The sequence below is a fragment of the Mycteria americana genome, chromosome 2, assembly GCF_035582795.1.
Source record: "Mycteria americana isolate JAX WOST 10 ecotype Jacksonville Zoo and Gardens chromosome 2, USCA_MyAme_1.0, whole genome shotgun sequence".
Taxonomy (NCBI): domain Eukaryota; kingdom Metazoa; phylum Chordata; class Aves; order Ciconiiformes; family Ciconiidae; genus Mycteria; species Mycteria americana.
In genome coordinates this window covers 23542027-23569525 of record NC_134366.1, presented here as the reverse complement: position 1 = coordinate 23569525, position 27499 = coordinate 23542027, and the positions used below count along the sequence as shown (strand labels likewise).

General features: G+C 40.3%; 1 protein-coding gene across 1 annotated transcript in view; it reads right to left on the bottom strand.

Annotated features, from left to right (window-relative positions):
- Positions 1–27499, bottom strand: part of CUBN (cubilin) — a 149848-nt gene that overhangs the window by 17670 nt on the left and 104679 nt on the right. The window contains exons 49-58 of the mRNA XM_075492710.1: positions 27038–27209; positions 25850–26056; positions 20052–20201; positions 19061–19182; positions 16956–17181; positions 14734–14921; positions 12247–12403; positions 10576–10725; positions 3330–3530; positions 901–1030 (exon numbers count right to left, since the gene is read on the bottom strand). Coding sequence (XP_075348825.1) covers positions 901–1030; positions 3330–3530; positions 10576–10725; positions 12247–12403; positions 14734–14921; positions 16956–17181; positions 19061–19182; positions 20052–20201; positions 25850–26056; positions 27038–27209 — 1703 coding nt within the window. The remainder of the gene's footprint in view (positions 1–900; positions 1031–3329; positions 3531–10575; positions 10726–12246; positions 12404–14733; positions 14922–16955; positions 17182–19060; positions 19183–20051; positions 20202–25849; positions 26057–27037; positions 27210–27499) is intronic.

Sequence of the window (27499 nt, the reverse complement as noted above, 5' to 3'; positions counted from 1 at the left end):
ACATTTTAATTTCTGTTCCTGTGTTATGTGTGTTTTTAGTGCTTGAGGAAAGGTCCAAGTAATAGCAATAGCCAAAGCCATACACAGAGAGATACCAGAAAGCATTTCAGGAACAAGCAAGCAGAACTACTAACTGTGTGGCAAAACACTCCAGCCAACCAGCCTCAAAGAAACAGTGACCCCCACCCACCAGGCCTCTTGCAAGGCAAGCTGTCAGCACACCTCAGCTTTCTGTGAAGCACCAGATCTCCCCTGTGCAAACATACCCTCTCTCACTTCTGTAAATTGCTCAGCCTGCAGTTTCCCTGGACACGTGAGGGGCATATAAAATGCAGGCTCAGAGTCCAGCCCAGCTAGGTCTTCCACTTAGCTGGGAAATGTTCTCTTAATTCACAATCAGCATATATATGACAGAAGAATGTATCTATCTTTTAATTTCTCAGTGGCAAGATTTTGTGGCAGCCATATCCCTTTTTTAGGCAGGACAGTACACACTCAGAAGTATACTCTTTCTGGGTAGGTATTATTACTTGGTCTGTAAAGTGAGTACCAGCCTTCTAAAAGAATTCTTTTTTTTCTTATATCAACTCACAGGAGTTTCAAAGGCTGACAGAATTTAACTAAAAGCAAGAGCTGCATTTTTACGATTTTATAGCCCTCTTGCTAACCAAAGTGGGAAGTTACAATTGTGGTGATGTTTTGCACATGACAAGTTACAGAGAAAGATGTAAGGGAGCCTGAAGTTGATAAAGGGGGCTTCCGTAGCCATTTTTCATTTTAGTTCAGCTTTCCCCTTGGAAAAGGAAAGATAGAGAGAAAATTGTCAATAATAGCTGTCTTTTAATTTGCATCAGAGACCTCCCTGCCCCTTTGATGACAAGCTGAACTTGGATTACATACTTGAGGGCCACTACTTTGCCATTTCCAACTGTGATGTAGTATGAGCAGTTCATGTTGTTGTGATAATCAAGAAATGAATGGGCTGGACTGCTGATAACACCAACAGAGCCATTGAAAATGCCACCGCAAGCTGTAGGGGAAACAGAAAAAAAAGAGTGATTACTGTCTGAATACAAGCTTGGTCCTAATACTCATATCTCTTGCAGGAGCTCGTGTTAGTCCTCTTTTAGCCATAAGGAAAGAAAAGCCCTCGATAAATTAGGAGCAGTCTTCACTGTCATGCCTAGAACTGTTAAATGCAGAGATGTCTATCAAGTCGTGCTCTGCAGTGAAAGACTAGAATCAGTATCGAAGTAACAGGTTGTTACTAGTCCATACCAAATGGCAATGGCTCCGTGTCTGTGCGGTAAAAGTTTGAGCCTGATTTCAAGTGTGCTGCAGTAGGACCAGGGAGCAGCAGGATGGGGAGGGTGCCCTGTGCAGCAGGGTGTCAGGTGTATCTGGAGGAGCCCTGTACCCATTCTAGCTTGCCAAGAGAACCCTGGCTGATATGTGGGCAAAGAAATTCCCTCATCCAAATCCTGGCCCCATGGAAGCCCCTGAATGTTTAGCAGTGACACAAAAGCAGCCACAATTGCATGCATAGCCCTGCCCCTGACTTTTCTGGAATAACTGTACACAGAGTCTCATCATCCTTCCACCTCCTGTCAGAGCTGGGCTATTACTGTAGAAAGGCAGAGAGGAGTCCCCAGGTGTCACTAACCCCGGGGACTGTCCCCACCTCACCTTGTGCTGGGACTCGCCAGCAGTGGGGGGTGGCTGAGATGGAGGACTGCATACTTGCTCTCTGGCTGAGTAGGAAGTTAAACTCTGCAGCTGTGAACTAAAGGCACTGCTTGGCTTCTCAGGGTTTCACACCATGGATGCTGATGAGGCCAGGATGTGGCTAATGTTCGTTTCCAGCTTCATTGCTTGAGGGAACAAAAACTATTATAAAACCAACTCTAATTTCCATTGTTAGCTTCAGCCTTTATTTTATAATCTTAACTTGGCAAAAAAAGTTTCCCTGCGTCCTGTTGATAAATAGCTTAAAGCCACACACAGCTTTTCATGTTTTAAAGGACATGCCATTGCCCAGGCCACGACCTTAACAAAGGCAGTCCCATACAGAGTGCTGCTGGATACAGAGCCCCTGGCTCCTCAGCCGCGCTCAGGCTGGCAGCCTGGAGCACTGACAGATACAGGACAGGAGCTGGGAGGATAAAGAATCAGCATTATTCTACACTAGGAGGGGGAAGCCTTTTTCGTTTTTTTTCAGTGAACAATACAACTAGAGGGAAGAGGAATGTTAATTGCTAGAATCTGCTTTGTATACAGTAACAAGCTAATAAGGCTGCAGTCATGTTTCTCAAATGTCAGAAGTCACAAGTCAGATAGCAGCAACTGACTTGAGTGAGTTATGAAGGTCTTTTCCATGAGTAACTGCACATTGTCATTTCTCAGTGCCCTCTGTCTTATCTGTATCAGGCCATTCATTTTATATAAAGAATTTAGCCTTATGCTTTTTTGCTGTGGCTTTGAACATGAGGAATGCATTAAGGGAAATACCAAAGTTAAGAACTCACACTTTTCTCTGCAGTTAGAAAATGAAATCGTTTTCAAAAAATCAAAGTACTGTCTCTACAAGTTAAACCTAGAAAATACTAAAATTGGTTTTGAAAATATAATTAATCTTTTGGGATATTTATACTTGTGCAGATGTAAATTCTAAACTCAGTTGGAAGCTTCTTTTTCTAACATATATTTCCTCTTTGAAACAAAAGAGGTCTCGTGAATGACAAAAAGTTTTGGTGAAAATATTTATTAAAAAATAAAAATATACCTAGATCCCAATTTTTATTTACATTAATACCTGGCACTGCCAGAAGGTCATCAAATGGAGGCATATAGCTGGGTCCATTTGAAGATCCTGTTCTGGTTCCCATGTTGTATAATGTAGTTTTAGTATAACAGAATCAGACCATTCTCCTGTATGTGATAAAATCTTTTAAATGAAGTCAGTTAAATAAACTGGTGATGCTTCTCCTTAAATATTGTTAAAAAAAAAAAAAAACCAAACCACCAAACAACTAAAAAAACCCCTGCCAAAATGGGTTGCATTTCTTTTCTACAGCAAAGAAAAAGTGTTTCAGTTCCTGACTTGCTCCCATGTAGTGTCTTGAAATGAGAATTGTGAGATAACACATCAGTCAGTGACAACACGCACCAAACAGTCCCATGTCCTGGTCATGAGAGCTCTTTCGGGCAAGTGCAGAGTGAATATGAACCATCTACATCCATCTAAAGTATTCCCACAATATTTCCTGCACTGAACCATTATCCAGCTGGAATATTTCCACCACCTAAAGCACAGGACAGTGGCTACTCACCAATTGCTCTGTATCTTGCCTGGAATCCAAAGCCTGCAATGTGGGAGTCAGTGTAGAAGTTGAGCAGCATAGGTCCAAAGACGCTGACTGGGGCAGGGAGTTCATTACCACAGAGCGTGATGAGAGGATGCGGGGTCACCCTGGTCCCACTGTAGATGCTTACTCCATCATAAAGACAAATTCTGCTCAAGAGTGCTGGAGCTGCATGGACATATAATGCAGAAGTGTTAGCAGCGTATTTTCCATGTAATTTACTGAGCTGCAAGTATATAGACCTCACACAGGATAAGAATTAAATTTTCTATTACTTTCCATTCCAGGATCTCGGGATTTCATTTGCTTGCTGAGGAAGCAAATGTCAATGTTTAACATGCAGAAAAACTGAGGCAGAAAAAGGCAAAGAGACCTTGCATATAAGACATCAGACTGGTCTCATTCAACACATCCTATCATCTGGAAAAGGCTCCAGTCCCCTTGAGTTCTTGGGAGTTCATAGTTGAGTGAACACCATTTATGAGGAGATGAGAGGACCTGACAAAAGCATGGATCTCCTATGCAGATCAAAGCAATGCACCTTCTGCTACAGGCAACCGGCTACCTGGTATTTCTTTCCCCTAATGTAGAAGTCAGTGCAGGTCATTTTAAATCATTAAGAGTGAGAATTTGGGAAAATGAAAAAATAGTCCATACACTAACATGTTTCAGAGCTGAGTTCTTTCTCTCTGACTTTGGAGTACCAAAATCCAGATTCTTCAGCTTGACTCAGAAGACAAAAAAATGTAAATTTAATCTTGCAGTTTGCCAATGAAATGCTGTAACTGTGGCAGTCAGTGGGGATTTGGAGATGACTGAGCAATAGGAAAGGAAACAATGATTTTTCAGGAACAATCTGCTTTAGGGGGCAAATCGGTACAGATATTAGGGTGAGTGAAATGCTGCCCATTCAGAAGAACTAAGAAACACAGAAATGGGGAATGTAGCATTCTACGTTTTTTTTCCCCATTGGTTTTTAGTTTCTAATTTGCAGTTAGTTTTCTGGAGGATCAAGCCATCCTCTCTGACTCCCTGCCCTACCTTCCTGACTGTCTAGCCACCTCACCATTTACAACCAGATTCAACTGAGACGAGAGATCTCAAATGAATTAAGTTCATATATGTTTCATGAAGGTCAGTGGCTGAGTTAAGAGTGCCAGAGGAATGTCCCCAAAGAAGGACAAGCTGTGCTTTCAGCATAAGGGCTGTGAGTTCGGGCAGAGATATGCTGAGCACCCTGTGAGCCCAGAGCCAGCTGGGAGCCACGGGCACAGGGAGAAGTTAGTGGTACCCAAGGTGGTACCACCAAGGGATGTGTGGTGGGAGCTAGAGAGGTTGGGTATCATGTGGGAGCAAGAAGGGAGCCACATGGGTTATGCAAGAAAGCTGGATGAATGCTGTCAGTGAAAAACACAGTACGTATCTACTGAAAACCAAGCTTCATTAGTTGTTAGGCTTATAGAACAACTTGGTGTTTTCTTTGTCTTTTTCTTTATCATTTACAAGCGTAATGGAAGCTGGGGTGCCACATGTTTATTGAGGTTAAGTTATCATGTTTAGCAATCTATTAGCAGCAATGGGGCAGTTACTTAAACTGCAAAGGATTAATCGGGAATTATCTAAATTTAACAGGAGAGACACTGAGCCTAGCATTGCAGAGGAGTGATTCCTGCAGATTGTCCAGTCAAAACAAGCTGCTTCCTAACGTAGGAAACAGGATGACTCGTATTGAACAGGATGACAAATAGGAATGGAGTGATAATTCTGTTTCAGAAGAACAACAGAGTCTTCCCAGCAGCCAGATAGATTTTAGAACCTCTCTGGAGTTTTAATTTAAAAATTCTTTCTCTCTCAATGAAGACAATGTATTCTAACATGTTTTATAATTATGCCAGTAGGGAAATATGGTACTAGTCTGACTCTAATAAGAGTAACTAAGCTGAAAACAACCAGCCACATCAGATAACTGATTACACTGTTAATTATAAAATAATTAATTAAAAATATTCTTCATGTCCTACTCTAGTATAAGAATACCTGATACAGTGATACAATTAAAAACCATAATCAATTTTAAAATACAAAGAAATGAAAAAAAAAGAAACAGAGACAAGTGCAATTTCAGAATGGTAAAGATTTGAGAAAGCAACTTAGGTCCCTTGCTGGAAACACTTTGGAGAAAGGCATGAAGTGAAACAGATTTCTCAGCAAAGCAAAGGTCCACAATACCCGTCACAAGTTGTTTTGAACTGCTGCACTGGAAAGAATAAGATGGTTGATGTAGGATTGTGAGCAAAAGGCTTAATTTCTAGCTTTGAAATCTCACTGTTTGGGCCAATATCGTTTACGGCCCATGAATCCTGGCAGGACTGATGATTGTTTGGTCTCTATCCTGTAACTCATCACTTGTTTACACTTTTCCTTAATTTCTCACCATACTAAAATGCATTATTCTGTAAATAATCCCCAGCCTCAGATTCCTCTATCCTATCTCCTCATGTCATACTTCCAGCCTCTACACATACTCAGCACATCATCATCAGTTCTTCTCTGTAGTTTATTTCCTCTAATTCTATAATCTTTGATCTTTTCTAGACCAATTCTGTCCCTTGCACTACAATGGAACAGCTTTCATGAGTCTCCAGAGATCTTTTCTTAGCCAGATGTCAGACCCACATCCTCTTAGAGCTGACAGGCACTTTCCACATAGCTAGCGCTGTTTTTCTTCATAAAACTTGTCTACTAAGAGCATTTGCTCATCCTTCTGATATTACTGTATTCTCCCTTCCGATTCATCCATGAGGATTCAATGAGACATCTTCTCTCCTGTATTTCTGTCTTTATCTCCACATTAGCTCTGTGTAATCTCATTTGCAAGGACAGATGCAACTACTATCTCTATACTGATGACCCCGTAAGTCTACTTCCCTCCTCCAGGCCTCTTTCTGTTCAGACGAAAATCTTATTTCTGTCTCTCAACAAAACCATTCAATAGGAGAGCTCTTCAACCCCCTCGTCTTCCCATGCATCTTCTTTCTTTACAGCCTCATCATTTTGCCTGCCCTCATTAGGTCCATGTCTATGATTTGGGTCTCTCTAGGTCTTCACATCCAGGCTAGATGTAAATATTGTCAAGTGTTTCCAGTTATTAACTTTAAGATAAACTCATTTGTTGTATCCTTCCACATAGCTATGACTCTCACCCAAAAACCAGTGATTTTTCCAGCACGGATACTGTACCATTCATTCCTCTAGCCTTGACAATATTTCTTCCAAATACTGCTGGAGAGATCAATTATTTGGCCTGACGTTATGAACATATCCCTTTTTCTTTGAATTGCTGTGTGTATTTGCTTTCAAGGCCTTTTGTTATCTGTCTGCACTCTATTTATCATCTCTTGGTACTGCTCAGCATTGATGCATTGACTCCTGCCTCCAAAGTTCACACGATAAGAGCTTCAGTTGTCCTTATGTTACATTTTGAAATATGCCTTTGTGTTGTCTCCTTTCCATTTAGCATAAATTTCTGTCTAGTCTTATTATTCTCCATGAAATCATTTATTTGATATGATACCTGCACAAAAACCTTGACCAAATTTGGGCCCCTAACTATCTGGTCACTAATAACAATGTCCTCTTTCCATCTCTCTGTCTATAGCCATAGATTCTGTTTCAATTTGTATTGAGGCAGAACCTGTCTTTTTGTTTAAAGTTTGTAAAACTTAAAATAATGATGGTTTGGTTCACAACTGGTTCTGGTATAAATGGTAATACAATTAGTAATTACTAATGTAGGAAAAGTATTACCCAGATATATGCTCCTGTGCCATATATTAACCAGCTCCATAGCACAAAATACTATTTTGAAAGCAAGGAATTACAAGTCTTTCATATATATATATATGTATCCTCTTTCAAAATAATCTATTGCAAAGTTGTCTATTTTCTGAATTGCCTAGTAACAACTGAGAAAGCAGATAGAGAAGACTCCAAAAGGAAGCTGTGGCCCTATCTCAGATTGCAAAATTACAGTTACATGTTTAAAAAAAAAGGAGAAATAAACAAGTTATTAAAACATTTTTCAGGTCGACATGGTATCAACGCAATGCAGTTGTTTTGTATGGACAGAGTATAAATACTACAGAATTCTAAAAGCAGATATTGCAGGAGGCCCCCATCCATTTCCCCTAATTTTCCATGATTTGGAATTCAGACTCCATTGCATGTTACACTCATACTGGAAGCGTACTACAGCCATTTAATAATATATTACCCTAGCTGTCCTAAAGGTGTATTTGTAGGGATGTTCACCTGAATAAAGCTTATGAACAAAAGATGGATGTGATTAATTATTTCTTAGATAGCAAGTCTACCAAGATAGATAGATAATTTCTTTTTACTAATTCTAGTATGCTAGATTTGCGGAGACCTTTGATCCAAGGAGGGAGGACAGATGGAAAACGACGTTTATCACTGTCGCAGCAGTGGGGCTGAAAAAACAAACTCACCCCCATTTGTTTAGTTCTTTATAAAATAACCAAACACAACAATGTAGGTGGTACTACAAGAAGCAAATGGCAACCTATGCAGCTTCATGAAACAGGCAAATCAAAAGAGAGGTTCTGTAACCGTGTTCAGTTTGGCACAGGACGAGACATTCTTCGGGCTGCAAGGACCTTACAGAGACTAAGCCAAACTCCATTCATAGGGTTAATCTTGCCTATGTTTTGCTGCCTAAGTCTTAAGTGTCTTGTGTAAGCTATTGTCTATGGCTTCCTGTAATAGTCAATGGGTAATGAGAGTGAGAGAGGCCTTCGGAAGGCAATTCATTCCACCTGTACAACACATTTGCTTTTTAGTTTAAAGCACTATCTTTTTCACTTCACTATAGGAGGATATAAGTCTAGATGATAAATCTAAATTAGATGTTTATTTTCAGGGGCTCAAAGTCAGATAAAACCAATTTTTCTACCTACAAGGAAGGAGCCAATTTAGATTAAATTTTGATCACAAAATCTACAAATGCAGTTTCCTCCAGTTCTCTCTTGCTGTTACTTGCTATATTTAGTGCTTAGTACATATTTAATATATAGTACATGCATGTCATGTTCATTTGGTTCCAGATACTGACATTGTATCACTGCTGTGGGTTAACTGCCTCATTTGGAGTCGTTCTTTATAATCAGAACAGGCGTCTCATCATAATTGAAAACATAACTACTCTACAGCAGAGATCTGTGACTAACCCACAAAGTCATTCAATTTTGTACCAATGTGTCACTGCACTATAACCAATTACCTTCTGCCTTCTAATTTTCTGGAAAAGATATCTCAAGCAGTTAAAGTCAATGAGATATGTATGCCTTACAGGCATTATTTTAGATACTTCATTTCATTACTAAACTACCATGAAAAAAAATTGATTTCTTTTGGGAGGTCAAATAGGTAGTAAATTATGTTAATTGGACATGTAGCTAAACTTTAAAAACCCAATCTAGAACATCTGTGCTAGTATGGTTAAGATTTTAAAGGCCATACTCAGCAACAATCTAAGCAGGTGCAATGCTTCCTTGCATATGGAATAGCTGGAAATGTTTTTAACAGATGCTGCCAAACATTGCTCTGCCTTTGCAAAAGAACTAAGGGAGTTCATGCTGGAAACCCATAGGCACATGTGCTAAACATATTCAGTGGGACAGCTGAATATGTTTTCACTTCTGCATGATAGTTTGCAAGATCATGGTTTCAATCTTCTTTCCAGTTCAAACCCAGGCAATTTCTCTTTGCTACAGGGTTATATTTTAAGATTTTGTAAAAAATATTAATAATCAACTACTGGAGAGTGTCATATTTCCTCTTTTATAACCAGATGTCCTTTAGCTCATATCTGAAGTTCTTTTCTTTCATGTGACTAAGGACTTTTAGTTTGTGTAGCCTAAGGAAGCCTATAACAATAAAGGAGCAAATTGCCCTGCAAGAGGTAGAATATTTTTAGTATTTATTTAGGTCTATGTTTATTATTATGTCTGTATCACTTACCTCTTTGCTTTAACCTTCTTAATAATAAAAGCTTGAGTTCATTTATAAATTAACTGAATGCACAGACAGAATACAGATCAGTAATGTACTCATAGAAGTGTCAAAACTGGCATCACCTGATTCAGCCTAAAGTTTAGTGTGTCTGCTGAATAATAATGTCTTCTACATGAAGAAATTATGCCATTTCTGTGGTTTACATTTCATTTTTAAAAAAATTCTTAAAGTAGTGGTTTGTATTGGGAGATTAAAAAAATGTTTCAGATAAAATCATAGTCAAATCAAATCTTTGTCTCAGACCTAAATTAAGTTTCGACCAGAATACTTTTGAATTCAAAACAGTCTGCAAACTTAAAAAGAAAATAAAGGAAGCCTATATTCCGATTTTATGATTTGGTCTGAAGAAAAATTCAAATTACGCACCCCAGGTTAGTAACAAATTACTCAACAATCTCTTTGTCTAGGTGACTTCAAGGGAACCAAATTAAGATGGCCTCAAAATACGTGATGCCACCCAAGTAGTTTGGACATACTGATTCCTCTGTGTTATCATGACATCTCTACCCATAAAAATTTGATCCTGACAAAGGTTGGGAAAGTTTTATGATTCACACCAATGAGACCAGGATATTATACCTTTCTTGGCTAAAAGCCGCCAAGTTTGAAAATCTCAAGAGTTACTTTTGTTAATGGGTATATACAGGGTAACAACTTTTATAGGTTTTCAGTTACTGTAGTCTTCCACCTAGTTTCACATCCTTGTATAACACCTGAGTATATTTATATCCATTTTATCAGTTAGGGAAACAGAAGCACTGAAAAGCAAAACAGCTGGCCTAAGATCAAAAAGATTGTAAGACTCAACGTCAAAAAAAAAGACAGGAACAAACACCCAAATTGGCCGCAGTCACTCTTATACTCCAACCACCTGGCAAATTCCCAACTTCATTGCTGCAAGATATTCAATGATTGAGATCTATCTTCACTCTTCTGGAAGCCATCAGTGACGCAAAACTGAACCCTGGAAACTGTCTCTGTAAATGTTTGTCTGTAAATGATTTTCAGAATGGACCAGCAAATTAAACCATCAACCATTTTCCATGATAGAAGACTGGTATGTTTTCAAGTAAGAAGTTACACTTTGTAATACATACTGAAATTATGAAGAACCACTTACCTTCCAAGTGGAAAGTCTCAAACTCTAGAATCACCAGTGACTGTGGTCCTTGATCTATGATATAGCTGCAGTTCAAGTTGTTATCATACTGACTAGGGTAGTTAGGAGAGACGATACGACCTGCAGGCCTGGTGAAATTTACTCCACATCCTGCAAACATTAATAAATAAGACACAGTTATAATCCAGGTGATAACATCATTCTGGTTTTGCAGTGAGAAAACCATAATGTACACAAGGACCTCATCTCTCCTGAAGAGGCTGGTCAAAAAACCAGAGAGTAGCACATATCATGATGGCAAAAGCAGGTCTTATACACACAGAGAGCAGTGTCTTTGGGAAACATAGAGCCTTCCTGCCTACAGCCTCACACAGTATCTTTGCATGTCTTGGATAACACCAGGCCATAGCCCCTCAGCCCACTGACCAGAAGGACACAGCACTGCTGTTCTTACGGGTTTGGAGCCTGCACATTTCAAAATCCCTTAGTACATATAAATGTAGCTGAACTTGATGGGGGGTTACTGGGGCACATCAGCAGTCTAGCCTCATTTGAAAATGCCCATATTAGTCCACGTGGTACCACTTTTGCTTCATGCCTGACAGCCAGGAGGATGCAGTCTGCTGTAAGGCCATCTCTGGGTTGCTTTGCTATACGGACAGCCAGGAGATGTTTGCCACCCAGAAGTTCTCAAGCACACAAAGCTGTTCATTTTCATAGAGCTCCTTCTGATCCTAATGACTTGCATGGCCTTGGGGTTTCTCTTTATTTTAAGCTACAGGCTTAAAAGATCGCAGAGCACAGTGAAATGCTGGTATAAGATTAGGAACAGGCATATGAAGCCTGTGATTGCCTCCACTAAGAGGTTGTTAGTTGTTACTGACAACATTAGTGCAGACATTATAAAAACAAAAGCAGTTTCAGTTCAGAATTCTGTATACTTCAATAGTGTCTTCCTCTAAGCACTTCATTTCTCACTGTTTTAATCTGAATCCAGTGAAGGGAAAGTGGTTTCCTTTGGCAGCATCCTGCAAAAAACCAAACAACTGATGGCAATTGAGCACTACCTCCTACAGTTCTGGTGGGTTTGACCGTCACACAGCAATGAAAGAAACGGAGAGGCCCACCCAAGAAATGCCACTTGAGCTACACGAAATGCAAATACCACAAAACAAAGCAAAGGCCAGAGCAGGTGGTGAGAAGTAATTTCTTCTCCTGAGAGCAGTTTATGTGAAGGGCATGGGCTACACCATACACAGGAGAAATTACCACAGTTTCAGCATGTGCCTTGAAAGGAAGAACAGAGATAAAAATTCTAAAGGAGGAGCAGATCCTTCTTCCTTTTTAAGAAGATTATAGCTTTAGCTTCCAAGCAGTTTAACTAAAGAAAAACAAATTATTAAAATTTAAAGCCTATTCATTTCTTTTCAGCACCCTGAAAAGGCAAAGGTGGTTAAGACTAACTACAGTTATAGACGCATGGAGGATCTTTGGCAAGTCCAACACTGGAGCACACAGTAGTTCCATTGTGTTCAGTAAGGAAACTCTTGGTTTCAAAAGCTGGGCAGAGGCTACAATGCCTTGTTGGACTGAGGTCTGAATTGCTGCACACAGATCAAACTAATCCAAAATGGACTAACAGAGCAGCCATCTGGCTTTAATGTTACTTACTGCTTATGAAAGATGCAGAGAAACCTGGCCCAGGAGCATCCTGAGACTGAAATACTGTAGTTATCACATTGTTTGGAGCAACAACAGGATCAGGAGCTGAACTTCCACATCCTGTGGTTAACAAAGCTTCTTCTTCTTCATTATTTCCTCTCCACACCTGACAAGCCCAGATTGGAAATGGTTTAGTGCTTTCAAAGCCCATGCAGGTTGTGGGAACCCACCAGGAATTGCATATGCAATTGTTCTTTCCATAGACTTAGGGTAGGATTCATCTCACAATGAATCTTAGAGCTCTAAATTGGAGCTAATCACTCTCCATTCACTCTACAGTCAGTAGAGACAAAAAGACTTCTCCAAGGAGTGAATCACAGAATAACTTAGGTTGCCAGGGACCTCTGAAGGGCACCTGGAGGTCATTTGCTCGAACTTATGCTGATAAGCAGAGCCAACATAGATCAGGTCCAGGGAACCAGAGAAAAATATTTTATGCACATCATTACCTACCTCCATTTTATCTCTGCTAACTTATCTCCATACACCCTATGAATATGAATATCTGTGTATACAATAAATTATTAAATACAACCCTTATATTATTCATAAGTCAATAAAAACCAAAGCTGTCGTGCAAGGGCAATATAGAGGCATCAAACTGGAAGATCTGTATCCTTAATATCTAGTCTTGCTAATCAAAAATTATTCCCATTTTTGTTATGTTGCATTCGCTTGTTCAATGACAAGTATCAAATTATGTAGAGAGTTAACAAAAGAATATAATTCACAAAAAATATAATAAAGGGAAATATACATTTTTTTTAAATATCACTTAATCTGTACCAATAGCCAATTTAAGTTCAATCAAACCATGCATTCAGGAAGCACAGACAGGTTTAGGTAGGTATGTAAGTGAAACCTTCTTCAGGTAATTACTTAAACAAGTACTTGAGGCTCACAGTTTAAGCACTGAATTTCAACACACATGTAAAATGAAACATAGGCATAAATGTTTGATGTTTCTGAGTGCTTAAATAATTTCCCGAATCAGGATGTTTATTGCCGTGGATTTAAAATGTCTCCTTAAGAAAAAAGAAAAAAATATTTATTCTAATAATAAATTTATTTTTCATCAATGTGTTTGAACAGTTTTTTTACTGGTACTTTATACCAAAAATATATTAAAAACAAACAATATTTGGTTTTTAAAATAATGTGTTTGAAAGAAGTCTAGTGGAACTAGAACAACCACATGAAATTGTGATTGCTCTAAGCAACCATCCTAGAAAGGGTTAGCCAAGGGTTAGTCTGTAAGTGTAGATGTACGAATAACCTCATTCATCTGGCCAGGTGTTTGAGGCAATGGATGCTCAAAGGATTAATATAAACAGTCCATGACCTGGCCAAGATTTTGCAAAGTCACTATTGATTTTGGATTCCTCTTTTTTGGCTGCTCAGCTTGGAGTGAATGGAAGAAACTTACACCTGTTCCACACTTTTTCATATCCAGACACCTTCATACATCTCAAATTGGACATTCAGAAATTGAGGTGGACATCACCAAAAATTTCAGATTTTTCTCTATGGAGAAAATCTCCAGTTGACATAGTTTTGACCGTGTGATTCAGGACAGTTTAGAAATTTGAAATTAAAGCACCTTTACTGGGTGGCATTAAGACTTTCATATTAATGAAATTTATTGTAACATATTACATCAATTAATCAGAGGAGCAGGCTATGAAAAGACAAATCTAATAGTATTGTTTTCCACAGCCTTAAAAAATGAATGCAACTGTGGTTTGTAAGTTAGTAGGTATGGATCAGATGTACAGCTGCTCAAGTCTTCCTACATGTTGTCAAATTATGTTTGCCCTTTATTTCAAGTGGGAGTTGTACTGCTGTGAAGAAAATGAGCACAAAACCACTGAACATATGCCAAATGCCTGAGAAAAAAATGACACTGAAAAATCCAAAGCATGTCCACTCTGCTCTATTGCTTTGAAAACAAGTGGCTCTTGACAACCTATGAAAGATAAGAATGCTATCTTTGTTTTCTGAGATTAAAAAAAGAAGGATTAGTGCAACTTGGACAGTTTATACACTTATAAAGAAGTTTTGTAGAATTATAGTGTCACATTCCTGTTTTTTTACTCACTAGAGTAATTGAAAAGGTCTTTTCATTACACTATATTTTCTCATTATTTTCTGTTTCTGAAGACATATGTACTTTTTTCATATTTTTCATTTTTGGGGCAGCATGTAGGGTGATGGGACTCTGCTGGAGGTGGACCCTCAAGAACTGATAAAAATTAAAAATAAATACAAGCCAGTTCTCAAGGCATACAGAAAATTTACTGTATTGGTACAAGGACTTCAGTTTCCTGAATTTTATGCCTTGACAATCCTAAGCATGACATGATTGCAAAACAGGATTCTGGAATCATGACTTCTTAAAGCACTGCTCTGCTGGTCTAATGCCAACAATTATATTACCTTCACATAACTGCTCTGACAACTTCCATTGCTATCTGGGATCTGGAAGTTACTGTGGAAGTTCATCTCCAAGTGTTTGCTTTCATGTGTAATGATGGTCCATGTGCATCTGGTGTTCACGGGAAAGTTTTGAGGCCAATGAGGAGACTTGATCATACCGTTATCTGAATGAATGATTCCACCACATCCTGGAAAAAACAGCAACAGCTGGGAGAAATGTTCAAATATTTCCTGTTGGTGTCAGCTTTGAATGGCTGCTTGCTTCTGTGGCTGCAAGAGTGAGAGAGGAAAGCCCTGACACCCATTCAAATTTCATTTACCCCTCTTCTGTTTAATTTTTCTTCTCCCACCCCTGCAGCAAGGAGGTAGTTACACTCTAGAGAAGGTCTCTCTTTGTACTTCACTTTCGCTTCTTCACAAGCTCCTTCTCCTTGCTAGTCCGTACCTTTTTGCTTTGGTCCATCTATACGCTGCTGACAATTAGGACTATTGCTTATATAGAGAGTAAGGGTCAGAAATACATTAATGAGGACCTTCTCCTGAGACTGTGCAGGTTCCTTCCCACACCCCACAGCATGCACATCATGACTGAGAGCCATTCAGAGAAGCACCCTGGGGAAAAAAAGAATCAATCTACTGCCGAATCCTTGTTTTTGTCACTCTGCAACATGTTAATAATGTAGTTCCACATGTGAATCTACTCAAGCTACATCTGTTTACCCAGGACAAAATGGTGACTTCTCCTCCATCCCAGGCAGCCCTGTGGATCTCTGTGGGATTATGGAAAGGGCTGAAAAACATGCCTTTAAAAATTGTTAACAGATTCATTTATAAGGGGGACTAGCTGGTCATAGCTCTGTGGCAGCTCATGTTCTTATACATAATAAGTTTAGTTAATTTGAAACATACTTGCAAATACCATGCCAAGAATTATTTACTAGGGCTATGCATACAGTACTAGCAACCCATTATTTCAGTGTCGATGTAGTAAAAGGATGAATAAAGAGCAAAAAAAAGCTTTATAACATTCTACTTTTTTCCTCTTAATTAAAAAATACATATTAGCTTTAAAAGGAAGCTTTTATTTTTCATTCTTCTATGTTAGATAATGGCAATTGCATTTAGAAGGAAATGAGGCCAAGTTTTGCTCACACATACAGAATGTAAACCCAGAGATTCTCAGTGGACAAATGAGAATAAAGGTGAGGAAAGGACATGAGGTATATAAAAGAAGAAATCTCCTTTCACAGAGACAACACCAACTATGCACATTGCATATGTATGCTAATGTCTACTACATCATTGAAGAATGGCCTTGCACATGAAATTCCAGTGACAGCAGGGAAAAGTGTCAAAAACCTGCTTGTGACAGCAAGCACAGACTATTGATATGTTTAAGAAGGCACTCCATCAACTGCCTGTGTGAATACTGCTAGATCATTAACTGATGGAAAGCTGATCAGCATCAGCCAGAAGGTTTGCAGCTGGAGGTGACACTAGGGAACACATTGCCAGCTCTGTACTGAGGTAGGAAGGCACAATGAATTCTGCCCTGCCACCAGCTGGCACATCTACACTTGCCTTTAGTCACCTCCTGAAGGACAGTGTGCAAATGGTGAGCTACCTTTTTTTTTTAAATCCAGAGAGATAATAACTTCAACAGAGGGAAGGTAGCTTTTTAAAATGTACCAATTCAATCCTGCATGTGTACCACCTTCAAAAGTGTACCAACATCTCCACTGAAGTGGAAGAGTTTTAGGCTCTTGTCACATGTGCTCCTTGAGAAGTTCTGTCTGCCACTCTGTTTTGAAACTGACCTCTTTCTAGTTTTAAGTGTTTAAACCAAATCAAACTGTGAAACAATTGTTATTCAAGAAATTAAATGCCTCATAGTCACTGACAATAGATACCACTGCTGGGAGGATAACGGGCATGGTATCAATTTACAGACAACAAGAAACTGCCAGTGGGAGGCTTAAAAAGTACAGAATCAGTCTAAATTTGATTTCATTGTGTGAGATCAGACAACACTGGTTTAATACTTGACTTTTTTAGTGCTGGCTTCTCTCAGGAATGCTGAAGATGTTGGCATGTATTTCTTTTGTTCTTTAATGAAAACTTAATTAAGGAGGAGGAATCCTGTTTCATTTTGTGGTTGAAAAGTGCTATATAGGCATGATGTACTATGTTAGACCTGACAAAACCAGTATTTTTTCTCTTACCTAGAGATTCTGCTGTCCATGTTGCATAAAAGCCACCTCCTTGAATTGAGTGATCAGAGTTAAAGATGACAACTAGCTTGCTGGAACCAGATCGAATAGTCCCAGGGGATGTGTTTCCACAATACCTTCCTATGATAGGAGACCCAGGAGAGCCACCATTCAGGATAGTAACAGAGTCCCACTTACAAAGCGAATGATTTTCAACGTGGAAGGCTGTAAAAGTAAGCTGCAACACACAAAAGCAACATTCAGGAGCTAACACCAGCCACACCAGCGGAGGGCTTAGAGCAATCCTAGCCAGATCCCGTAGCCATCCTAGCACAATGATTTCTGGGTATGCTCAGAAATCCGACCCTCACTTCACCTTGATGCTTTCCTGCAACTATTGCTTGGAGTCTTGCCACTATAAGTAAGAGCAGCTACTTAGCATGAAGACAAAAATGGAAGACGAACGCACAGGTTCAAAACTGCATTATTGGGACTTAACCATATGTTTGAGCCCAAGTATGTGCTTCAAAACGGTCTTGAATATGCGCAGGTGTTGAACCACTTTCCTGCTCTCAAGGCCTCTGGTCATGAAATCTGAAGTTGCACAGTCAAATAAAAGTAGCTATGTAAGCAGAAAGCTTTGGGGTTTTTTCTTCCTATTATTTGAATCAGAATATTTAACAGTTGCTAAAAATAATGCTGGTTTCCATTAAATCTAAGAGAAACAGTTGTATGGTTGGTTCCTGTGGGCCTGGATGCACCACATAAATAGACTGGGCTGGGCAGGCAGCTTCTGACCCTGTCTCCCTCCCACACTGATGCCATTTGTCCTTGGAGGGATATGCACACGGGTGGGATTTCCAGTGCAAAGATTTAGATTGCTGATCCAGTAGACTCCCGGATTTGTTGATGTTGAAATACTGATGTACACTAATGACTGCCTGGCCCTCTTCCAATAAGTTTTTTTTGCTAGTTCTAGGGTTGGGATCTTTGTAGAAAAGTTGAGCAAATACATAGTACTTCTTCCTGTAACTTTTGTGTGTATTCATTTCCAAAAGAACTCTGCCGGAGGCAAAGACCAAATACAAATTTAGCTCAAATGGTTTAAGTTTGGAACTTTACCAGCAACTGAAACTGTCAGCTTTTACTGTAAAAGGTAGTCTGCCTTCATTGAGGGGGCTGCTACTCATTGAGGGGGCTCCTTTTAAAATAGAAATTTACTTCCACCTGATTAAGATTAGTTCTGCTTTAAACAAATTTGCAGATTAAATAGAAATTTTATGTTCTGCTAAAATAATCCTGTATTCCCTGAAGTAAGTACCTAGGCAGTGGTCAGAATATCATGCAGCAGAATAATTAGGACTATGGGTTTGCATTTCTAAGAATACTTTTGTAGCTGTAAATAAGGAAAACATAGGGAAATTAGTGAAAGACATTACATATGAAAATCTGCAATGTGTTTTTACAAAACTCAGATAATTTTCTAACCTGGACCTCAAATGTCATTGACTGGACCTGTTCTCCAAAGGATCAGTCAAATAATACAGTGAGTGAAGTTTAGCACTGCTTCATCATAAAGGTGCTTAAATTGGTCTCTCAGCAGTTTGGCTCAAGAAAGCAGCACCTCAGGCAGCCCGTTAATAGTTATTGGGAAATAAGAGTAGCATCTCATTGATGTAATTTGTACCAGCAATCGTATTATCTTCCAGGCCAATCATTAAGACATGAAAGTAACCTTCTAGTGGCTTGTAACTTTCTGCAGAGATGAAAAAACTTCAGCCTCGTGTTTATTCTCATGATACTGAGAATATCCATGCACATCTAATAACATGAGTTATTTTAGTTTCCTAAACATAGAAAGTCATTGTTTAAAGGAGAAGTCAGTGCTATGTTTTGAGGTCAAATTAGACTAGGATCCTTCTGCTTTTCAAAAAGCACAATCTAGTTTGGTTGTGTTATCTTCATTTCCCCCTCTTCCTTAGGTAAGGCTGATGGGGAGATATTTCATTCCTCCACATTTCTGATTTTCCAAATTGTCTCAAACCTGTTCCTCAAGATTCAGAGGGTGCTTCTCACACTGCCAGCTGTGTACATAATCATGGCATTGTGTTACTCACAGTGATGGTTTCACCTTCAGGGGCTTCCAACAACCAGGAGCAGTGATTCAGGTTGCTGTAAGGCTCTGGGTAGTTAGGACTTGAGATAACTCCCCTTTCACCTGACTGTATACCACCACAGGCTGAAGAAAAAAAAGTAACATTTCAGTACATTTTAGGAACTGAACACTATAAGCAAATGACTGGAAGATTATTCAGCTTGTAATAGTACTAAAATGTATTTAAGTTGGACTGATATAGGTAAGGATGAACAATTTATCTGAGAAAATCCAAGTTTTAAAATCTTTGTCATTGAATAGTGAGTAAACAGATGCAATGACCTTGAAACTTTGCATTTATTCTGATACTTAATATAGCTCTGCAAAACCTTTGCCAGCTGACACTTATAGCTGCCTCTTGCACCTTATCTTCCATTTATTTATCTCAGTCTCCTAAGCAAACCAGTGCCATTCTTGGACCAACACAATCAAGTCAAAAACTTTCTGATGTGTCTAGATAAGCACGAAGGCTAAATTCAGCTGTGACAGGAAGAATAGCTGTGCTGGCATGTAAATGGAAAAGTGGTGTAATTTGCACTGATACAGCTTTAACTGGATTTCAAAATGAGCGCAAAGGTTCAAGCAGCAGAATGCATTTCAGCCATGCTAGCACTCTGGAGGCCTATTTGAAGTAAGTAAAACTTGGCTGGTGTTACCTGTTACACCCCTATTCCCAAGAGCAACCAGCTGTTTTGAGTGTTGCACTGCATTGCAAAAACTCAAATGTGGTTTGGGGAATGGGAACACTGAGGCAGAAAATAAATCTAAAAGTTCAATTTCTAGCATATGTTTGCTTTAGATGGATATAAATAGTGGCAGGCAGTGTGTAACTTTTGAGGACCTCTTTGAGAGTTGATCCCATAGTGAATACACACTCAGTATCACCAAATGAATGGCAACATTCCCCAGAAGTGCCTCAGTCAGCAAGGGCAACAGTCTATCAAGCCATTTACCTTCAAACGTGTAATGGGCCAAGAATCCTTTATCTTCTGTGTTTTCATCGCTTACAAAGTGTACCCAGATCTGGGGGGCAGCTATCACTAGTGGCACAGATGATGCAGCCTGACCACAAAGTCTGGCTATTAGCTCTCCATCAGCATCCCCTGAGTAAAGAAAGAAAAAAAATACGCTTTTTGAATCCTAAAAGAGCTACAATATCGTAAAGGAATACATAGGGCAAACATGCATTTAATTTTGTTTTGACTAGAAAACAGACAAAAGTACATATCACACTTAATAACTGATTATTTGTTATGGGTATAGGTAGAGTGCTGCAGTTGGTAGCTGGGATCTAAATCTTGACAACGAGGAAGTTCTCTCCAAAGCTGTATTAATCACAGAATCACAGAATTGTATAGGTTGGAAAAGACCTTTAAGATCATCGAGTCCAACCGTAAACCTAACACTACCAAGACCACCACTACACCATGTCCCTAAGCACCTCATCCAAACGTCTTTTAAATACCTCCAGGGATGGCGACTCAACCACTTCCCTGGGCAGCCTCTTCCAATGCTTGATAACCCTTTCAGTGAAGAAAAATTTCCTAATATCCAGTCTAAACCTCCCCTGGTGCAACTTGAGGCCATTTCCTCTTGTCCTATCACTTGTTACCTGGGAGAAGAGACCGACCCCCACCTCTCTACAGCCTCCTTTCAGGTAGTTGTAGAGAGTGATAAGGTCTCCCCTCAGCCTCCTTTTCTCCAGGCTAAACAACCCCAGCTCCCTCAGCCGCTCCTCATCAGACTTGTTCTCCAGACCCTTCACCAGCTTCGTTGCCCTTCTCTGGACACACTCCAGCACCTCAATGTCTTTCTTGTAGTGGGGGGCCCAAAACTGAACACAGTATTCGAGGTGCAGCCTCACCAGTGCCGAGTACAGGGGCACGATCACTTCCCTAGTCCTGCTGGCCACACTATTTCTGATACAAGCCAGGATGCCATTGGCTTTCTTGGCCACCTGGGCACACTGCTGGCTCATATTCAGTTGGCTGTCAACCAACACTCCCAGGTCCTTCTCTGCCAGGCAGCTTTCCAGCCACTCTTCCCCAAGCCTGTAGCGTTGCATGGGGTTGTTGTGACCCAAGTGCAGGACCTTGCACTTGGCCTTGTTAAACCTCATACAATTGACCTCGGCCCATCGATCCAGCCTGTCCAGGTCCCTCTGCAGAGCCTTCTTCCCCTCAAGTAGATCAACACTCCCACACAACTTGGTGTCATCTGCAAACTTACTGAGGGTGCACTCGATCCCTTCGTCCAGATCATTGATAAAGATATTAAACAGAACTGGCCCCAACACAGAGCCCTGGGGAACACCGCTTGTGACCGGCCGCCAACTGGAGTAAACTCCATTCACCACCACTCTTTGGGCCCGGCCGTACAGCCAGTTCTTTACCCAGAGAAGAGTACACCCGTCCAAGCCATGAGCAGCCAGTTTCTCCAGGAGAATGCTGTGGGAAACAGTGTCAAAGGCTTTACTGAAGTCTAGATAGACAACATCCACAGACCTTCCCTCATCTACTAGGCAGGTCACCTTGTCGTAGAAGGAGATCAGGTTGGTCAAGCAGGACCTGCCTTTCCTGAACCCATGCTGGCTGGGCTTGATCCCTTGGGTTATTCTCTACATGCTGTGTGATGGCACTCAGGATGATCTGCTCCATCAGCTTCCCCGGTACCGAGGTCAGGCTGACAGCCCTGTAGTTCCCCGGGCCCTTCTTGAAGATGGGTGTCACATTAGCTAATCTCCAGTCAGCAGGGACCTCCCCAGTTAGCCAGGACTGCTGGTAAATGATGGAAAGGGGCTTGGCGAGCACTTCTGCCAGTTCCTTCAGTACTCTTGGGGTATGATCCTCTTAATCGGTGTAATGATCCTCTTAATATCTTGGGCTCCTTCTCTCCCCTCCCTGCCATCCTGCACACTTTCATTTTGTATGATCCATCAGACCCAAAAACACAGAAAGTACCCCAAAACTGCAGAGGTGGGCAGAACAGTGGAAGAGATGGCCCAAGGACCTGATTGCATGGAAGCCTATTTAGCCTCTGTGTTTGTGACATCCTTATTAAAGCCAACAAAGATTTTGAGTTTTCCGCCATATAGGGATGTGCTTCATCCATGAACAAGCTGTCACTGCTGTATTAATAGTGGGCATCTCTTTCCTAGGGAGCTCAACATACTGTTCTCTGTATGGCAAAAAAATGCCAGCATTTGCTCAAATTTGCCTCAAATAAAAGGAAAGCACAACATAGGCCATTGCACTTCTGTGATGCTGAATGTTTGCTCATGTTGGCTCCATCGCACCGGTAGAAGTGCCAGTTTCTGTTTATTACTGATATATTCTCAGAAGAAGGAAAGTAAGTGTCATAGTGTTCCTCACAACATCCAGGTAATGCCATTCCTAAGTTTGCTTCTCTCATAACAGCAGGCTGCTGGTCTTAAAAGTCTCCATTCAAAAGCAGCTCCTAGCTCCATGCAGAGTGGCAGGCTGTTCTTGCAAAGAAGGCAGTAGAGCAGGAGGGAGAAACTTTGGGCACTCTTCAAAGCCCTTTCACAGTTATTCCAAGTAATGTGGCTGAGTAACTTGATCTTTCTGTCATATACAGTGACACAGCCACCATCCAATATGCCTTGAAGCACAGGGATTAAAGGTAACATATAATAAAAATCTATTAATGCAAATTACACAGAGAAATGCTAAAACCTGTCTTGTTAACATGCAGTAAAAACGATACTTAGCTGTACAAGCAGAAGATGTTCATGATAAATTATGGTTTGGGAAAAAATAGTAATAACTACTTTGAGCATTAAAACGTGAAGTGTACTTTTTTTTCTTTTTTTTCACTTCTTACAAGATGATTGACTATGTGACAGATGTGACACAGGTTACTCAGTCTCTACAGTGTGAAAAGTGACACCAATCACTGCTTTCATGAATGGCCAGCTGGCCAGAGATCTAGACTATTGATAAACAGAAAATGTAAACAGAAAGCTTGTGCTGTAAGATTTGGTTCAAACTGAAGCAAATGGTCTGAAAGACAAAATCAAGAGTCTTCCACAAAAGCCAAAAGTTAGGAGTATATTTCACTGTAGCAAAATGCTCAATGTATTACCATGTACAGACTATATGCGTGTGCCTGGTAATTTAATAACTTAATATAAACCCTTACCCTAAGAAATATGATATATTTATTTTATCTATTTAGATTAAATATTTCTCAGTGAATACACAAAGTAAATTCTGCTTTTTTTTTCATTCAGTACCATTAAGTGTGTTGTATGGGTAACTCAGAATCACAGAATCGTATAGGTTGGAAAAGACCTTTAAGATCATCGAGTCCAACCGTAAACCTAACACTACCAAGACCACCACTACACCATGTCCCTAAGCACCTCATCCAAATGTCTTTTAAATACCTCCAGGGATGGCGACTCAACCACTTCCCTGGGCAGCCTCTTCCAATGCTTGATAACCCTTTCAGTGAAGAAAAATTTCCTAATATCCAGTCTAAACCTCCCCTGGTGCAACTTGAGGCCATTTCCTCTTCTCCTATCACTTGTTACCTGGGAGAAGAGACCGACCCCCACCTCTCTACAACCTCCTTTCAGGTAGTTGTAGAGAGCGATGAGGTCTCCCCTCAGCCTCCACTTCTCCAGGCTAAACAACCCCAGCTCCCTCAGCCGCTCCTCATCAGACTTGTTCTCCAGACCCTTCACCAGCTTCCTTGCCCTTCTCTGGACACGCTCCAGCACCTCAATGTCTCTCTTGTAGTGGGGGGCCCAAAACTGAACACAGTATTCAAGGTGCGGCCTCACCAGTGCCGAGTACAGGGGCACAATCACTTCCCTAGTCCTGCTGGCCACACTATTTCTGATACAAGCCAGGATGCCATTGGCTTTCTTGGCCACCTGGGCACACTGCTGGCTCATATTCAGTTGGCTGTCAACCAACACTCCCAGGTCCTTCTCTGCCAGGCAGCTTTCCAGCCACTCTTCCCCAAGCCTGTAGTGTTGCATGGGGTTGCTGTGGCCCAGGTGCAGGACCTTGCACTTGGCCTTGTTAAACCTCATACAATTGACCTCGGCCCATCGATCCAGCCTGTCCAGGTCCCTCTGCAGAGCTTTCCTACCCTCCAGCAAATCAACACTCCCACACAACTTGGTGTCATCTGCAAACTTACTGAGGGTGCACTCGATCCCTTCGTCCAGATCATTGATAAAGATATTAAACAGAACTGGCCCCAACACAGAGCCCTGGGGAACACCGCTTGTGACCAGCCGCCAACTGGATTTAACTCCATTCACCACCACTCTTTGGGCCCGGCCGTACAGCCAGTTCTTTACCCAGCGAACTCAAAAGAATTTTACACATCTCAGCTTCATTTGGGGTCTCTTGGGTAACTTACTGTTTAATTAGACCTTTCCCCAAATTCACATCTGCTCTGTTGAGAGTATTAAATAGCACCTGCCTGAGTTTAGTGATATTCTGCACTGTTTACATTTCAGTGCTCATTAAATGTTACTGGTCAGCATACACAGGTGAATTAGGGCATTCTGCCTTTGACATGAGACTGGTTGTGAAACTGAACATCCATTAGTATGGCCAAAATGAACATTGCTATTTAGATGACAAAACTGTGTAGAGCAAAATAAGACTACATTTTTCCTCTCTCCTTTGATTGTATTGCCTGGAGGCCTGAGGTTCACAGTAAAGTGTGAGTAGTGGGAACTGATGAGTAACGGACCAGATGTATTTTATTATTTCTTTCTCTGAGTTCTCTTTCTATTATTTCCCAGCTCCAATGCATACATGGGAGGGAATTGTTAGGCTATGCAGCTACGCATGCTTTGGCTCTACACAGGACAAACTGATGCTATACAACCAAGAGCTCTTGTTCAAATGAATGCAAATAAAAATGTAACAGATTCCTGCTCTCAACCTTCCCCCCCCCCCCCTTCAGAAACAATTTCCTGCTAAATTAGAACCTGCTCTCTCTGGGACTCACAGATACAGCCTCTCCTCTCAGTGAAGAAGACAGCTGGAGCTTTCATACTACACTTGGCATTAGCTGAGTGACTCATGACATTTCCAGTTGCTTGTTCTTATGGATAGCTAAAGATGCTCAAATATGCAGAGATATTACTGGTGCATTAATCCTGTGATTGTTTTCCTTTTAAATGCTTTAGTTTGTATTTTGTGATGCAGTCTCACAGGAGATATGGATTTGTTTTTGAAGAATCATCTTATAGAATACAAAAGTGGGGTATGAAGTGGGTATGCAGCGCAGAGGCTATGAATAATTAAAGCATTCTTTACTCCATTCTTGCTGTCCCTGGAGATATTTCAGGAGCAGGGAGAGAATGGGCTGTGGACCAAATAAATTGTTTTGATGACTCCAACTTCTCCTGACTGCCATCTTTCAAGATGAAGTTAAATTTGTATTGTCCCTTGTAAAGAGAGAGTCAGGTGTGTATTGCAACCACCAAAACAATTTATCCCCTCAAGACACCTATCCAGTTTTCCATTTTCTCCCCTGACAGAAAAGGTGACCAAATCCATGCATCCATTGCTCTGGCAGTGAAATCCCACTCCTGGTCTAGGAGGCAACACAGGAGGCATGCATGTGAACACTCTCTCAAATGTACAGATCCTACAACAATCACTCTCTGCAAATATATATGAACAAGATTTGGCACAAACACAGTTTCACAACTGGAATCTTGATAGGCTTAATCCATTCTCCTGCTGAACATACAAACCTATTCGTAACTCTAGGTAGTCATACTGGCAGTCCTGGTGATGTTCCAAGTGGAAATCCTCAAAAGAGATATATATGGATGAATTATAGTGGGAGGGGTTTTCAATGGTCCATTCACAGTTCAGGTTACTTGTGTAATTTTTGACACCATCATAACCAGCAGAAGAGAAATTCCCACCTGCATATCCTATCAGGGTTCCACCACAAACTGCAGAAACAAAATATAATTTATTTTAAAATAGTAATAATTCTTGTACGAAGAGAAATCTTGCCCCTGTTTATCCTGATATGTGCATGTCAGCAAGCATATGTACTGATTAGATCAAAACTTTTTCCATCTTCTTCCTTTTTTTATAATTTACTGCTGTGTACAAGAGAATTCTTGCCTAGTGTCCCAGAATTTATTGACAAGTCTTTAAAAACACATGTGTAAAGCAAAGAAATAACAATTATTAATGGTATCAAATAAAATATTTCAGCAGCACCATCAATACACCAAGCATTATTTAACATTTTGATAAAATCCCACTGCAGCTTCAGTTCAGTATTGCTCAGCCCTACCCATTACCTAATTCTAGATTCAAGAGAAGATTTTTCTGGAACATACCCTCAAGAGCACTCATGCTACAGTAGGATGCTTGGGGGGGCGGGAGTGGGGGGAGTTGGAAAATTAAGTTTGAAAGACTCAAGGCTGTAGTAGTAAGGCTCTGCCAGCTGCCTCCTCTCTGGAGGCTGGACTTGCAAAAGTAGGTTAGCTGCACTCTTTCACAAGCTACAATAAATTAATTACCCTCCTGAGTAATAAGAAAGCACTTGAATTATTCAAGTTGTCTATGGCACTATTTTGGATCTTTTCATGGAATAAGGCCACTTCAGACCGTCTCTTACTCAAGACTAAGTACCAAACCATAAATCAGTAGTGAGATTAAGGACTGTGATCTATAACAGAGGTTGTTCTTTCCATTTGAAGTTTGACATAACAGGCACGTGAAGTCCATAACTCCCAGAGATTCCCCATTTTTTCAAGTCCTTTCAACTAATTAAAGACATGTATCTACTCCCATCCAGAGAGAAGAAAAGGTATCAGAGATTCATTTTCTGTTTAGGTTATTTTTTTGACATGTGCCAGTACTTTAGCTATGAAATGACTCACCAAAGATCAATTACTTAATTAAAAAACACACGCTACCTGCATCTTCACTAGATGTGTATGAGACACTGAAGCCTCTGGCTGCATGAGACATATCTGTCACCAAAATGACTTTCATTGTGTTTCCAGAGGATTTCACTTCAGTGCCTGGATTTACCTCACCACACAGCTTGGCCAGCCGGGGAGAGTTCTGTCTGAGGCCATTGTAAACCTGTTGGGTCAAAATAAACTCTTATGAGATCAAAATACAGTCTTAGAGGCATCTCCTGTATCATTTAACAGTGCTTCATATCTTTAATACAAGGTTCATTGATGTCCCTCACAGCAGGTCAGTTCCCAAATCTACTCAAAATCTTGGAACAAACTTGCATTGCCTTGAGTGGATGAGGCTCTGAAGTAATATATAAAAAATACCTTGCTTATTTTGGCAAAACATAAACATATTCCCTCTCCCTCTCTTTAAAAAAAAAAAAAATCCAAAACCAAACAAATTGAAACAGT